The sequence below is a fragment of the Hypanus sabinus genome, unplaced genomic scaffold (genome assembly GCF_030144855.1).
Source record: "Hypanus sabinus isolate sHypSab1 unplaced genomic scaffold, sHypSab1.hap1 scaffold_2114, whole genome shotgun sequence".
Lineage (NCBI taxonomy): Eukaryota > Metazoa > Chordata > Chondrichthyes > Myliobatiformes > Dasyatidae > Hypanus > Hypanus sabinus.
In genome coordinates this window covers 11,185-27,072 of record NW_026780219.1, presented here as the reverse complement: position 1 = coordinate 27,072, position 15,888 = coordinate 11,185, and the positions used below count along the sequence as shown (strand labels likewise).

At 49.6% G+C, this 15,888-nt stretch overlaps 1 protein-coding gene across 1 annotated transcript in view; it reads left to right on the top strand.

The window, feature by feature from the left end:
- The window catches only part of LOC132387703 (CD209 antigen-like protein C), a 32,014-nt gene extending 19,697 nt beyond the window's left edge, over positions 1 to 12,317 (top strand). The window contains exons 4-6 of the mRNA XM_059960065.1: positions 8,835 to 8,977; positions 10,474 to 10,538; positions 10,889 to 12,317. Of these exons, the coding sequence (XP_059816048.1) occupies positions 8,835 to 8,977; positions 10,474 to 10,538; positions 10,889 to 11,075 (395 nt within the window). The 3' untranslated portion in view covers positions 11,076 to 12,317. The remainder of the gene's footprint in view (positions 1 to 8,834; positions 8,978 to 10,473; positions 10,539 to 10,888) is intronic.
- Positions 12,318 to 15,888: the final 3,571 nt, after the last annotated feature.

Sequence of the window (15,888 nt, the reverse complement as noted above, 5' to 3'; positions counted from 1 at the left end):
CTCTGTGTCTGACCCCGGGAGTGTGTGATGGGACGGTGTGGAGGGAGATTCACCCTGTGTCTGACCCCGGGAGTGTGTGATGAGTCGGTGTGGAGGGAGAGTCACTCTGTGTCTGACCCCGGGTGTGTGTGATGGGTTGGTATGGTGTGAGCTTCAACACAGAATACACAGCAGACGCTGGGGTCAAATGAACACGCACAAGACTCTTGAGGAACTCAGCAGGTCGGGAAGCCTCCGTGCAAACGATGAGACATTTTTTTAAGGATGAGACCCTTCGTCAGGACTGATGGGTGGTGAAGGGGGGTAATTTAAGGGACCCCATAGAGAACGTGTTTGGAGGCTGGGAAGGAGAAGACTGATTGGTCCCAGGTGCAAATCAGTAAGGGAAAATATCAAGGGTTTGGAGAGGGGAAACTGAGAGAAGAGAAGCAGGAAAGGAGAAGATGGAATGTATGGGGAAAGCACTATGGGCAGCAGAATCAGGCGAAACCATGAGGGAGGTGATAGCCATCTGGAGGAGGAGGCAGAGTGAATCCTGGATGGGGGAAGGGATGTCAGCGGTTTACCGGAATGGGGAAAATTCAAGGGAGTTTCGTTCTGTGTCGGACCCTGGAATGTGTGAAGGGAAGGTGAGGAAGCAGCGCCACCTAGCGTCTGATTCCGGCAGTGCGTGAATCGCCCGGACGGGTACTTTATAACATCACTGTGTGTCTAACGCCGACTGTGTGTAGAGTTGATGCCTGAAGAGTTTCTCTCTGCGGTTGACATCTCCGTGATAGATCGGAGGAAGTGGGCATCGCTCTCTGACCATGAGAATGAGTGTTCTGACTGTGTGGAGTGGGGTTCGCTCTGGTCTGATCGCAGAAGTCTATGATGGTACGGTATGGAGAGAGCTTTACAAAGATCCCGGGAGTGTGTGATGGGACGGTGTGGAGGGAGATTCATTCTGTGTCTGACCTCGGGAGTGTGTGATGGACAGGAGCGGAGGGAGATTCACTCTGTGTATGACCCGGGAGTGTGTGATGGGACTGTGTAGAGGGAGATTCGCTCTGTGTCTGACCACGGGAGAGTGTGATGGGACGGTGCGGAGGGAGATTCACTCTGTGTCTGTCCCCGGGAGTGTGTGATGGGACGGTGTGGAGGGAGGTTCACTCTGTGTATGTCCCGGGGGAGTGTGATGGGACGGTGCGGAGGGAGATTAACTCTGTTTCCGAACCTGGGAGTGTGTGACGCGACGGTGTAGAGGGAATTTCACTCTGTGTCCTACCCCGGGAGTGTGTGATGGAATGGTGCGGAGGGTGATTTACTCTGTGTCTGACCCCGGGAGTCTGCGTTGGGAAAATGTGGAGGGGGATTGACACCGTGTCTGACCCTGGGAGTGTGTGATTCGACGGTGTGGAGAGAGATTCACTCTGTGTCTGACCCCCGGAGTGCGTGATGTCGTTCTTGTGGAGGGAGCTTCACTCTGTGTCTGACTCCGGGAGTGTGTGGTGGGACGGTGTGGAGGGAGATTCACTCTGTGTCTGACCCAGGGAGTGTGTGTTGGGACGGTGTGGAGGGAGATTCACTCTGTGTCTGACTCCGGGAATGTGTGATGGAACGGTGTGGAGGGAGACTCACTCTGTGTTTGACCCCAGGTCTGTGTGATGGGACGGTGTGGAGGGAGATTCACTCTGTGTCTGACCCCGGGAGTGTGTGATGGGACGGTGTGGAGGGAGATTCACTCTGTGTCTGACCCCGGGAGTGTGTGATGGGACGGTGTGCAGGGAGATTCGCTCTGTGTCTGACTCCGGGAATGTGTGATGGAACGGTGTGGAGGGAGATTCACTCTGTGTTTGACCCCAGGTGTGTGTGATGGGACGGTGTGGAGGGAGATTCACTCTGTGTCTGACCCCGGGAGTGTGTGATGGGACGGTGTGGAGAGAGATTCACTCTGTGTTTGCTCCCGGGAATGCGTGATGGGACGATGTGGAGGCAGATTAACTCTGTTTCTGATCTGGGAGTGTGTGATGGGACGGTGTGGAGGGAGATTCACTCCGTGTCTGTCTCCAGGACTTTGTGATGCGACGCTGTGGAGGGTGATTCACACTGTATGTGGCCACGGGAGTGTGTGATTCGACGGTGTGAAGGAGATTCACTCTGTGTCTGACCACGGGAGTGTGTGGTTGTAGGTGTGGTGTGAGATTGACACTGTGTCTGACCCCGGGAGTGTGTGTTGGGACGGCGTGGAGTGGGATGGACGCTCTGTCTGACCCCGGGAGTGAGTGTTGGGACGGTGAGGAGGGAGATTCACTCTGTGTCTGACCCAGGGAGTGTGTGAATGGACGGTATGGAGGGAGATTCACTCGGTGTCTGACCCCGGGAGTGTGTGATGGGACGGTGTGGAGGGAGATTCACTCGGTGTCAGACCCCGGGAGTGTGTGATGGAACGGTGTGGAGGGAGATTCACTTTGTGTCTGAACCCGGGTTGTAATGGGACCGTGTGCAGAGCGCTTCACTCTGTGTCTGACCCCGGGAGTGTGCGAAGGGACGGTGTGGAGGGAGATTCACTTTGTCTCTGACACCGGGAGTGTGGGATGGTAGGGTGTGGGGGGAGATTTACTGTACGTGTGATCCCGGGTAGTGTTATCTCTCTGACCTTTGGAATGAGTTCGTTGATTCTGTTGGTGTCTGCTACCATCAGCTTGCTTCCCCAGTACACAACAGCAAACATGATCAGTTCCTGAGGATTGGAGAATGGCTTATGTTATCCCACTTTTTAAGAAAGGAGGGATGGTGTAAACAGAGAACTATCGACCTGTCAGCCTATCCTCAGTAGTGGGGAAAATGCTAGTCCATTATTACGGATGAAATAGTGGCATATCTAGAGAGCAGTGATAGGATTTGGCCAAGCCAGCATGGAATTACCAATGGTAAATCATGCTTGACTAACCTATTGGTGTTTTTCGAGAATGTAACCGGCAAGTTAGACGGGGGAGATCCAGTGGATGTAGTGTTCCTCGATTTTCAGAAGGCATTTGATAAGGTCCCACATAGGAGATTGGTGGGTAAAATCAAAGCTCAGGGCATCGGTGTGGGGGGGGGGGGTGGGGGGGGAGGCATTGAAATGGATAGAAAACTGGTTGGCAGATAGAAAGCAAAGGGTAGCGGTGAATGGGTGTTTCTCGGAATGGCAGGTGGTGACTAGTGGGGTGCCACAGTGCTCGGTATTGGGACCACAACTGTTTACAATTTACATCAAAGATTTAGATGGAGGCATTGAGAATAACATCAGCAAGTTTTCTGATGATACTAAGCTGGCGGGCAGTGTGACATGTGATGAGGATGTTAGAAGAATTCAGGGTGACTTGGATTGGCTGGGTGAGTGGGCAGATACTTGGCAGATGACGTTTAATGTGAATAAATGTGAGGTTATCCACTTTGGGAGTAAGAACAGGAAGGTAGATTATTATCTGAATGGTGTAGAGTTAGGTAAGGGTGAAATACAAAGAGATCTAGGAGTCCTTGTTCATCGGTCACTGAAGGTGAATGAGCAAGTACAGCAGGCAGTGAAGAAGGCTAATGGAATGTTGGCCTTTAATACAAAGGGAATTGAGTACAAGAGCAAGGAAATCCTCTTGCATTTGTACAGAGCCCTGGCGAGACCACACCTGGAGTATTAGGTACAGTTTTGGTCTCCAGGGTTAAGGAAGGACATCCTGGCTGTAGAGGATGTGCAGCATAGATTCACAAGGTTAATTCCTGGGATGTCCGGACTGTCTTACGCAGAAAGGTTAGAGAGACTGGGCTTGCACACGCTGGAATTAAGGAGATTGAGAGGGGATCTGATCGAAACATATAAGATTATTAAGGGATTGGACAAGATAGAGGCAGGAAATATGTTCCAGATGCTGGGAGAGTCCAGTACTAGAGGGCGTGGTTTGAGAATAAGGGGTTGGTCATTTAGGATAGAGTTAAGGAAAAACGTCTTCTCCCAGAGAGTTGTGGGGGTCTGGAATGCACTGCCTCGGAAGGTAGTGGAGGCCAATTCTCTGGATGCTTTCAAGAAGGAGCGAGATAGGTATCTTATGGATAGGGGAATCAAGGGATATGGGGACAAGGCAGTAACCGGGTATTGATAGTAGATGATCAGCCATGATCTCAAAATGGCGGTGCAGGCTCGAAGGGCCTAATGGTCTATTGTCTATGATAGATCTGGCCACCACAGACTCGTGGAACATCCTCAGCATCGTCCGGCAGATGTTAAAGGGCCTCCGTCTCCTCAGGAAGTAGAGACGGCTCTGACCCTTCTTGTAGACAGCCTCAGTGTTCTTTGACCAGTCCAGTTTATTGTCCATTCGTATCCCCAGGTATTTGTAATCCTCCACCATGTCCACACTGACCCCTTGGATGGGAACAGGGGTCACCGGTGCCTTAGCCCTCCTCAGGTGTCATATTAAGCTGCAGATGATTCTGCTCGCACCATGTGGCTAAGTTTCCCACCGTCTTCCTGTCCTCAGCCTCATCTCCCTTGCTGATGCATCCAACTATGGCAGAGTCATCAGAAAACTTCCGAAGATGGCAAGACTCTGTGCAGTAGTTGACGTCTGAGGTGTAGATGGTGAAGAGAAAGGGAGACAGGACAGTCCCCTGTGGAGCCCCAGTGCTGCTAACCACTCTGTCTGACACACAGTGTTGCAAGAACACGTACTGTGGTCTGCCAGTCAGGTAATCAATAATCCATGACACCAGGGAAGCATCCACCTGCATCACTGTCAGCTTCTCACCCAGCAGAGCAGGGCGGATGGTGTTGAACGAACTGGAGAAGTAAAAAATCATGACCCTCACAGTGCTCGCCGGCTTATCCAGGTGGGCGTAGACACGGTTCAGCAGGTAGATAATGGCATCCTCAACTCCTAGTCGGGGGTGGTATGCGAACTGGAGCGGGTGTAAGTGTGGCCTAACCATAGGCCGGACCTGGTCTGGAACAAGACTCCCCAGGGTCTTCACGATGTGGGAGGTCAATGTCACCGATCTGTAGTCATTGGAGCCACTGGGGCGCGGCATCGTCGGCACAGGGACGAGGCAGGACGTCCTCCACAGCACAGGAACCCTCTGGAGACTCAGGCTCAGGTAACCCTAGATAATTTCCAAAGTAACGACATTTACGGCACAGCGTTGTGGGCCGAAGGGTCTGTGTTGTGCTGTTAGTTGATGTGAAATGTTATCACCGAGCTACACTCGATAAGGAAGTCAAACATTCTGCCGCAGAGGGAGACGCACTGTCCCGGATGTGGAGATTGTTGATAAGAACTTAGGAAATGATTGAGGATGTTCTACGAGTCTGTGGTGGCCAGATCTATCATAGACAATAGACAATAGGCCCTTCGAGCCTGCACCGCCATTTTGAGATCATCCTCAATCTAAGCATTTGTCAATAAACGGCAGCCCGATGTGGGTATTGTAATTGTCCAGATGGTCCAAGGCCCAATGGAAAGCAAGTCAGATGGTGTTCCATTTGGCTACCAATGGCAAGGCTAGGGCGAGTGACGAGGGAGTAGAGGGATAAGGGTTAAAGGGCAGGATCTCCAGGGTAGTCATCTCAGTATTGGAACCCGAGCACCATGCTCGCCGGGATTATACAGTTTACACTCATGGATGTCTACCCGTTCCAGCGGGATGGGAACCAGAGTGCCAGATGAGTTAGCGGAGAGGTTGTGGAGGCGGATGATGGTGAGAGCTCACAGAGAGTTTGTAATCAGATGGTTGAGGTCAGTGAAACGCCTGCCCTGAGCTCATACGTTTCAATGCAGAAGGATGTGAGGAAAGGCTGAAGATAGTGCTGAAGATGAGGTAACTGGTTTTACAAACAGAGGAAGGCGATTTACTCTCTGTTAGTGTGTACTGAGGGGGCTGTTGAACGGGAAACGTTGCAGTCAATCGTCTGAGCTGCTTGGTCAATTGTGGACAGCATCGAAAAGCACAAACACAGGACTGAAGGTGCTGAATTTTAATGTGTGGAGTATAACGGATAAAGCGGCGCTTCTTTGGCAGGAAGTCAAGCGTGGGAATAAACGGAGACATCCACAGAGAGACAGTTGCATCCAAGGTGGACACAGTAAACTGGGTGACAGCCAGGAAGGGGAAAGCGGTTCAGGAGCCAGTTCAGTGGTCATCCTCATCAGCAGCCGGTATAACACTTCAGATGCAGTCGGGCATTCGGACTAATAGAGGGAGGTCCAGTGGTCGGCTGTTCGGAGTGGGTCTGCCTCCTGACTCAGAAGGCAAGGGGGGAAAGAAGAGACACGCTGCGGTGATGGGGGATTAGTGAGTTTTGGGAACAGACAGGAGATTCGCCGTGCCAGAATGAGATTCCCGGATGGTGTGTTGTCTCCCGCTTGCCAGGGTCCGGGATATCTGAAACCGAGACCTCAACACTCCTAAGTGCGATGGCCAGAAGTCACAAGTCTGTTCACTGAGGAGGTGTGATTAAATCCATTCTGTAAATTGTGAGGGAGAAGCGACACTCACATACATCAGGATCAAAATGGAATAATGGGACTGACAGAGGCATCAGAGAGGAGCTTGCCCATGTAGACAGGAGGTGGGGACTGGATGGGATGACCGTAGTCTGAAATTTCTGGTAAATTTACACAATGAACAGGATACATACGCCCCAACGAAGAAGAGGTTCTCACATGATAGGAGTAGACATCCCTGGTTGACAAAGGAAATTAAGGATTGCAGTTAAGCCAAGGAAAGCTCATGTAAAATGGCAAAAGTGAGTAGGAATTGGATGACTTGAAAGCTTTTAAAATCAAACAAAAGGCAACTAGAAAGGCTGTCAAATAATAAAACAAGCTGGAATATAACTGGAATATGATGGCAAACTGGCCAATAATATAAAGCAGGACACTCTAAGTTTATTTTTTAAAATTTCGGTTTATAGGCCCCGTTGTTCTAGTGAGACCATGGACTTTCGCCTGGGAAGATTTCCAGGGCGCAGGCCTGGGCAGGGTTGTGTGGGAGACCGGAAGTTGCCCAATCTGCAGGTCTCCCCTCTCCACGCCACCGATGTTGTCCAAGGAAAGGGCACTAGGACCCATGCAGCCTGGCCCCAGTGACATTGCAGAGCAATGTGTGGTTAAGTCCCTTTCTCAAGGACACAACACGCTGCCTCAGCCGAGGCTCGAACCAGTGACCTTCAGATTTTCAGCCTGAGTCTCGCCGTGTTCGTGTGTGATCGGACGGGGTGCAGGGAGCGTAAATCTGTGTCTCACCCCGTGTGTGTCTGATGGGACTCTGTGTTCGATACAGATGTATTTGACGAGGAGCTACTGCGGGAAAGAGGGAGGGTGGGTGAATGCCTTTGGTGGGTGTCGGGGGGGTTATGTGTTTGTCTGACACAGGAAACGCCGGCCTGGATGGTATTCCGCTCTGTGTCAGATATCTCTGTGATAGGACGGTGCGGAGGAAACTTCTCTCGTTTACTGAACACTGTGATGTCTCTGGGCAGAAGGAGCACCATACTATAGTTGACCACGGGAGAGTGCGGCGGGATGAAGCAGCGAGTGTTTCATTTCCTATCTGATCACGGGAGGTTGTATTGGGGTAGTGTGGAGGAAGGTTCACTCGGTGTTTGACCCAAGGAGTGTGTGAGAGTGTGGATTAGGGTTAGGGTCGTGTGTGATGGGCCAGTCTGGAAGGAGCGTCACTCTGTGTCTGACACCGGGAGATGATGATGCGACCGTGATACAAGAGCTTCATGCTTCGTCTGTCCACGAGAGTGTGTACCGGGACATTGTGAGCGGAACCCAAATTTGTGTCTGAGCAGTCAGGAAGTGTGCGTTTGAATGGCCCGCAAGGACTTTCACTCTACTACTGATGGGACGGTGCCGTGGTAGTTTCATTGCATGTCTGATCTCTGGAATGTGTGATGGGTCGGTGCGGAGGGAAATTCACTCTGTGTCTGACCCCTGGAGTGTGTGACGGGACGGTGTGGAAGGAGATTCACTCCGTGTCCGACCCCGGGAGTGTGTGATGGGACGGTGTGGAGGGAGATTCACTCTGTGTCTGACCCCGGGAGTGTGTGATGGGACGGTGCGGAGGGAAATTCACTCTGTGTCTGACCCCGGGAGTGTGTGATGGGACGGTGTGGAGGGAGATTCACTCTGAGTCTGACCCCGGGAGTGTGTGATGGGACGGTGCGGAGGGAAATTCACTCTGTGTCTGACCCCGGGAGTGTGTGATGTGACGGTGTGGAGTGAGATTCACTCTGAGTCTGACCCCGGGAGTGTGTGATGGGACGGTGCGGAGGGAGATTCACTCTGAGTCTGACCCCGGGAGTATGTGATGGGACGGTGTGGAGGGAGATTCACTCTGTCTGAACCCGGGAGTGTGTGATGGGACGATGAGGAGGGAGATTCACTCTGTGTCTGACCCCGGGAATGTGTGATGGGACGGTGTGGAGGGGGATTCACTCTGTGTCTGACCCCGGGAATGTGTGATGGGACGGTGAGGAGGGAGATTCACTCTGTGTCTGACCACGGGAGTGTGTGATGGGACGGTGAGGAGGGAGATTCACTCTGTGTCTGACCCCGGGAGTGTGTGATGGGACTGTGTGGAGGGAGATTCACTCTGTGTCTGACCCCGGGAGTGTGTGATGGGACGGTGAGGAGGGAGATTCACTCTGTGTCTGACCTCGGGAGTGTGTGATGGGTCGGAGTGAAAGCAGCGACACCTGCTGTCTGAATCGGGGTTGGGATGTTGTGGTGGGAAGTTGACTGTTTCTGATCCCAGTCGGTGCAATGGGATTTATGGAGGGAGATTCACTTCTGTTTGTTCCTGATTTGCAGTGCCAGCGTGTCCTCAGGGCTGGATCGAACATGAAGGTCGGTGCTATTTCCTATCCATCCTGGAAGAATCTTATGATGGATCGAGGGAACATTGTTCAAACTTTGATGCAAGGCTCCTCGAAATAGGTTCAAAGCAGGAAGAGGTAAGTGATTTCCGGGGTCTAACAAAGTTTGAACCTTACCGCGCCGTCCCATCACACACTCCCGCGATAGACAGAGAGTGGAACTCCCTCCAGAAGCAGAATCAGAATCAGGTTTATTATCACCGGCATGTGACGTGATATTTGTTAAATTAGCAGCAGCAGTTCGATGCAATACATAATCTAGGAGAGAGAGAGAGAGAGAGAGAGAGAGAGAGAGAGAGAGAGAGAGAGAGAGAGAGAGAGAGAGAGAGAGAGAGAGAGAAAATAACAATAAATAAAATAAAACCTAATAAAAATAAACAGGTAAATAAAACACCTAGATTGAATAGATTATTTAAAATGTAAAAAAAAACGGAAATATTCTACATTATAAGAACTGAGGTAGTGTACAAAGTTTCCAGTCCGTTCCGGAATCGGATGGCAGAGGGGAAGAAGCTGTTCCTGAATCACTTAGTGTGTGCCTTCAGGCTTCTGTATCTCCTACCTGATCGGAACAGTGAGTAAAGGGCAAGCCATTGGTGCCGGAGGTCTTCAATAATGGTCGCTGTCTTTCCGAGACTCCGCTCCCTGAAGATGTCCTTTTGTAGGCAAGCGCCCAATATGGAGCTGGCTAGATTTACAACCTTCCGGAGCTTCTTTCGGTCCTGTGCAGTAGCCACCACCCCCCCCAACATACCAAACAGTCATGCAGCCTGTCAGAATGCTCTGCACGGTGCAATTATGGAAGTTTTTGATTGTGACAGAATGAAGTCCCTCCACGCCGTCCCGTCAGACACTCCCTGGATCAGGCACAGAGTGAAACTCCCACAAACCTGTCCCAACACCCATTCCTGGGATCTGACACTAGGGATTCCATCCCTGTGCCGTCTCGTCACATTTTCCCGTGGTCAGGCAAGGAGAGACGCTAAATGTAACCGTTAGGTTCTACCAGCATGTTTTGTCTGGTGTGTGAGGGCGATACTGCCTCCGGCCCGGCCAAACCGAGAAAAGCTTGTTTGTGTGGACGCGTGGCCCAGTTACAAATCAATCCCACGAAATAACGAGCAGTACGCCATTTGCAATTAAACAATTGAACTTTATGATTCTTCATTTAACTACAGGGTTAGTCTGGAAAACAATTTTACCATTTTAACGAAACAGTCTAATGCGCTCCTTGGAGCTGACTGTTTTCCCGTCCGTCCGTTTTCCATCGATTTCCCCTGGGCGTGGTCGTCTCCCGACCCCATTCCAAGTCCGCTCAGGCCTGCAGTCTACGATTACCCCGTTCTGGCATCTTCTCTCTCCATCTTCTGCCGAACAAAAGGCCGCGAATCCCTCGCTTTCGGTCTCACAGGAAAGAAAATCCCTCCCATCAGGGAACGTCACCCATTCCGAAGCCCCCGTTATCTCTCGTCATAACTCAAACACACTGCTGCTACAGAGAAACCATTACATTAGTAGTGAAACATTTCCCAGGGCGTTGCTTGCATACTAATGGAAGGGATTTAATTTTACAGGAATTTGTTTCCACCTCTATCGGCGAAGTATACCAAACTTACTGGATTGGAAAATGCAGATACGGGTGAGATTTGGACTGTTACAGGTCGGTGGTGTGAGTGTGACAGGGGCCCGTGTGGAGAGTATGGGAGATTGGGATTAGTTTGGAGTCTGACACGAGGCCGTGTGGAGAGAGCAGGTCAGTGGGATTAGTCTGTTGACTGACCCAGGGTTGTCGGGAGAGGGTGGTGCAGTGGGATTGATTTGGGATTTGACTCGGGATTGTCGGGGAGAGCGGTATAGTGGGATTCGTCCGGCCATGGATCCGGGGCTGGGGGGCGAGCGCAGATCAGTCGATTAGTTGTTTTCGACGATCTCCGGTCGCCTGATGGATCTGTTTTGACTCTGTTGACATTGTCTAACCCTCTTTCATAGGAATGTGGACTCTAATCTCCTGCGCAAGTACAACAGCCGGTCCAGCTGCAGTAAATGCAACGCGTACCGGGGCTACAATCCTTGCAAAAGTAAACGCAGATTCATCTGCGAGAAGTCGGCACATTTATACCCGGATATTCCTGCAGAGATCCGAGGTCTCTGTCAACACCCCGAGGGAAAGACTTAAATCAAATGAAGGCATTCCACTTCTCCCCATTCAATCTACCCCACTCTCAAACTCCCATCTTTTTACTCTTTCCCACCCTCTCTTCCCCTCCTTCCTACCCCAGTCTCCTCCTCTACTCGCATCCCCATTCTCCCGCACCTCTCCCTCTCTCCATCTTGACCACTTTTCACCCTTCCCGCCCCGCTCTCCCTCGATCCCCCCTTTTAATCCCCCTTTCTACTCTCTTTGCCCTTCTCCCCAGCTCATTCCGCTTCTGCCCTTGCTCTCTCCCCCTCGGACCCCATTCTTTGCCTCTCCGCTCTCCGTTCTCACCACACACTCTCACCTCAATTCTGTGAACTCTGGCTCTCAATTCCCCAACCCAGGGGAATAGACTGTGCACATTTACCTTCTCTGTGCCCCTCCTGGCTTCATACCCATGCCCCAAGAAATGTAAACTCATCCTTCCTGCTTGCCTTCTATCCGTAACAGACCCTCGAGACCCGGCAACGTCCTCGTAAATCTCCCTCTGCACTCTTCCCAGCTCAGTGGCATCTTTCCTACAGGCGGGGGACCAGAAGTGAACACCGCCCTCCAAGCGCGGCCTCAACGATGCCTTGTACAACTTCAACGTGACCCCGGTACGGTGCAAAGATGTAAAATTAACGTAAATTGGGAGAATTAATAAATACTGCAATGAAGGTGAATACCGAGGGAGTGTTTAACGGCTTGTAAATTGTTGAGTTTACAGGCGTCTGTACCCCCTCCCCGATGGTACCGATGAGCCCAGGGCATTTCCCGACGGGAGGGGGTCCTCGCTGATGGATACGGTCTTCCCGAGGCATTCCTTCTTGAACATGTCCTCGATAGAGGGGAGGGAGGGTTGTTGACGGGCAACAATTGGCACTTTGAGCCTTAAAGGGAAGGTGACCGCTCACCACACTCCGGGGAACGGACGTGCCGAAACCTGGATGCCTGTCTCTGTTCAGTCGGGAACTTGGCACCTTCTTCGTGTTTGCGTGAATGTGCAATCTCCACCCAGATGGATTCCACATTCTGCTCCATTGATCCCATATCGTCCCCCACTATCGCCCTGACCTCAGCCTCAATCAAGAGCGCTACCCCACCTCCTTGACATTCCTGCTCATCCTTTCGTATTCCCTGATATCCTGGGATATTGAATTTCCTGTCCTCTCCACTTTGCAACCACGTCTCTATAACGACCACTAAATCATTCCCCTTTGTACTGATTTGGGCCACAAGTACACTGACCTTATTTGGAAAACTAAGGGCATTCAGATAACGTGATTTTACACTCATTGTGCTTTTAAAATCATGTCATCTTTCTCTCTTTACACTTGAATTTTCTTCGTTTCCCTTCACTACTCTCTAACTTTTCTCTTTTTTATCTTTTGATTTTACTGGATCTTTATCCACACTTCTCACTTTTACTTTATCCTTACTCCGCCAGTCTGCTGAACAGAAACCGTCGTTCTGCGTCTCGCTGTGATCCAGGTCCCATCCCGGTTCAGATGCATCTCGTCCCATTTGAAATGTTCCCTCCTGTTGCCGATTCCAATGAATTCAAACCCAGTTCTCCCACACCAATCCTTGACCCACGCATTTAACTCTCTAATCTTCTTTACCTTAAGCCAATTTCACATGGCTGAGGCTGTAATCATGAGATTTCCTCCTTTTCGTTTTAGCTTTTTTTTAGTCCGCAGCTGCTGAATTCCCTCAGCAGTAGCGTTTACCTCGATCTACCGATGTGTTGCATATACATACTGACTTGGTTTCCACCGCCGCCTGCCGCAAGGAATTCCTCCAATCAACTCTCATGGCAGAAGAAATCCCTCCGAACATACGTTCTAAATTCTCATCCCTGCATGCTGAGATTGTCCCCGCAGGCCTTAACACGGATTTGTGCGTGGAAGGTCACATTTGACAAATCTTATTGAAGAGGTTACAGGGAAAGTAGACAAGGGTAAAACAGTGGATGTTATCTATATGGACTTCAGTATGGCCCTGGACAAGGTTCCACACGGAAGGTTAGTTAGGAATGTTCAATCTTTAGGTATTATCATTGATGAAGTAAAATGGATTCAACAGTGTCTGGAAGGGAAATGCCAGAGTGTAGTGGTGGATAACTGTTAGTCGGGTTGGAGGCTGGTGACTAGTGGTGTGCCTCATGGATCTGTACTGGGTCCACTGTTGTTTGTCATATACATGAATGATCTGGATGTTGGGGTGGTAAATTGGATTAGTAAGTATGCAGATGATACTAGGTTAGGTGGCGTTATGGATAGTGGAGACGGTTTTCAAAGCTTGCAGAGAGATTTAGGCCAGTTAGAAGTGTTGGGCTGAAGATGGCAGATGGAGTTTAAGGCTGATAAGTGTGAGGTGCTACACTTTGATAGGAATAATCCAAATAGGACATACATGGTAAATGGTAACGCATTGAGGAATGCAGTAGAACAGAGTGATCTAGGTATAATGGTGCATGGTTCCCTGAAGGTAGAAAATCATGTGGATAGGTTGGTGAAGAAAGATTTTGGTATGCTGGCCTTTATAAATCAGAGCACTGAGTATAGGAGTTGGGATGTAATGTTAAAATTGTACAAGGCATTGGTGAGCCCAAATTTGGAGAATTGTGTACAGTTCTCGTCAAAGAATTATAGGAAAGATGTCAACAAAATAGAGAAAGTAGAGAGATTATTTACTACAATGTTACCTGGGTAATTTACAGGGAAAGTTTGAACAAGCTAGGTCTTTATACTTCAGAGCGTAGTCGGTTGAGGGGGTCTTGATAGAGGTATTTAAAATTATGAGGGTATAGATAGACGACGTGGCTAGGCTTTTACCATTGAGAGTAGTGGAGATTCATACAAGAGGATATGCGAAGAGATTTAGGACGCAAAAGTTTAAGGGTAACACGAAGGGAAATTTCTTTACTCAGAGAGTGGTAGCTGTGTGGAACGAGCTTCCAGAAGAAGTGGTAGAGACAGGTTCCATATTGTCATTAAAAAATAAAATTTGATAGGTGTATGGACCGGAAAGGAATGGAGGGTTATGGGTTGAGTGCAGGTCGGTGGGACTGGATGAGAGTAAGCATTCGGCACGGACGAGAACAGCCGTTATGGCCTGTTTCCGTGCTGCAATTGTTATATATGACTGACCACTTTTCACATGTAGTCTATGTTGGGACCAGAACTTCTTACCTTGTCTGTCAATCATATGGAAGTTGGAACTCATAGCGCTTTTTGCGAAGATTGCAGACGAAATGAAGACTGGCGGAGGGGGCAGGCGATTTTGGGGAAGTAGTCAGGATGTAGGCTATATTCTAAATGATGTGAACATAAAACAACTAAGGCTGAATGGGATCACTTAACGGTCAATTTACACGCTGTGGAAGGTAAATGCCAAGGTGGCATGTATTTCAAGGGGGTGAGAGTATAACACAAGGATGTAATATTGTGACTTTACAAAGTATTGGGGAGGCCTCCGGTGGAGCATTGTGAACAATTGCGGGCCCCTAATCTTGCAGAGGGTGTGTTGAAGCTGAAGAGCTTTCAAAGGTGCTTCACAGAAATGATTCCATCAAGAGCGTTTGATGACCCTGTGGTTGATGCACAGGAGTTTAATTTAAAAAAAAAGGTGACTTCATCGAAACCTCTCGAGTGATGAAAAGGCTTTGCTCAAGAGGAGATGGGAAGGATTTTCCTGCCGGTTGGAGAGTGAACGACCAGAAGATACATCTCAGAATAGAGAGGGTGCCCTTTATGCACCCGTTATTCTCTGAATTCCAGTGAGTACAGGACCAGAGCCGTGAACGTTTCTCCACATGATAGGACTTTCAATCTTCGAATAATTCTTGTCAAACTCCTGTTAAACCTCTCTGATGGAAGCTCATCCTTTCCTCGATCAGGGTTCCGAAACTCCACAACACCTCGAGTTAGGCCTCACCAGTGCCTTGTAGAGTCTTAAAATTACATCCTTGTTTACATATTCCAGCCCTCCGAAATGAAATTATCATCACATTCACCAAAAGATGTGCACAAAATAATAAAATCGCTAAAATTAATTGCTAAGTTTTAGATTTATTCACAGCAAAACCTATTTCTAGCTCTAAGCTTCTTGAATTCCTGTTTCGTTTCTACAAATCGGTTTTTGGTTAATACTTCTGGCAAGAGTAGGCTGACTTTTTTATTATTATCACTGGGGTGCAATGTGCCACTTGTAATCATCCCATGCGCCCCTTCTGGCACAAGCGCCATAGGTTGGCCATCCCTGGCACAGGTCGATAAAGGGAGGAGGTCCTGAATATAAGGAGTTAGGTAGAAAGCTGCGAAGCAGCACCTCCAGGGTAGTCACCTCCGGGTTGCTGTCTGTACCACATGCCAGTGACGGTACAAAGAGGATGATTTGGAAGATGAATGCGTGTCTGAAGAACTAGTGCGTGGTAGAGGATCAGATTTCTAGATCATGGGGGTCTTTTCAGGGGAAGAGATGACATGTAAAAAGAGGACAGGTTACACCTGAACCTGAGGGGTACCAACCCTCGGTGCGGACTGAACCTGGAAATTGATCACAAACGAATCCTTCACACCCTGAATATTTTAGTTTCCTCTTCACTTCGAAAATAGTCGGCGCTTCAATTTTTTTCTACCAAAGTGTATGACCATACACTCTCCGACTCTGTAATCTACCTGCTGCACCTTTGTCCATTTGCCGAATCTGTTTAAGACCTTCTGTAGCCTCTCTGCTACCGCAACACTACCTGTAGATCGGTAATGTTATTATTGGTCTACACCAGGGGTGTCAAACTCATTTTAGG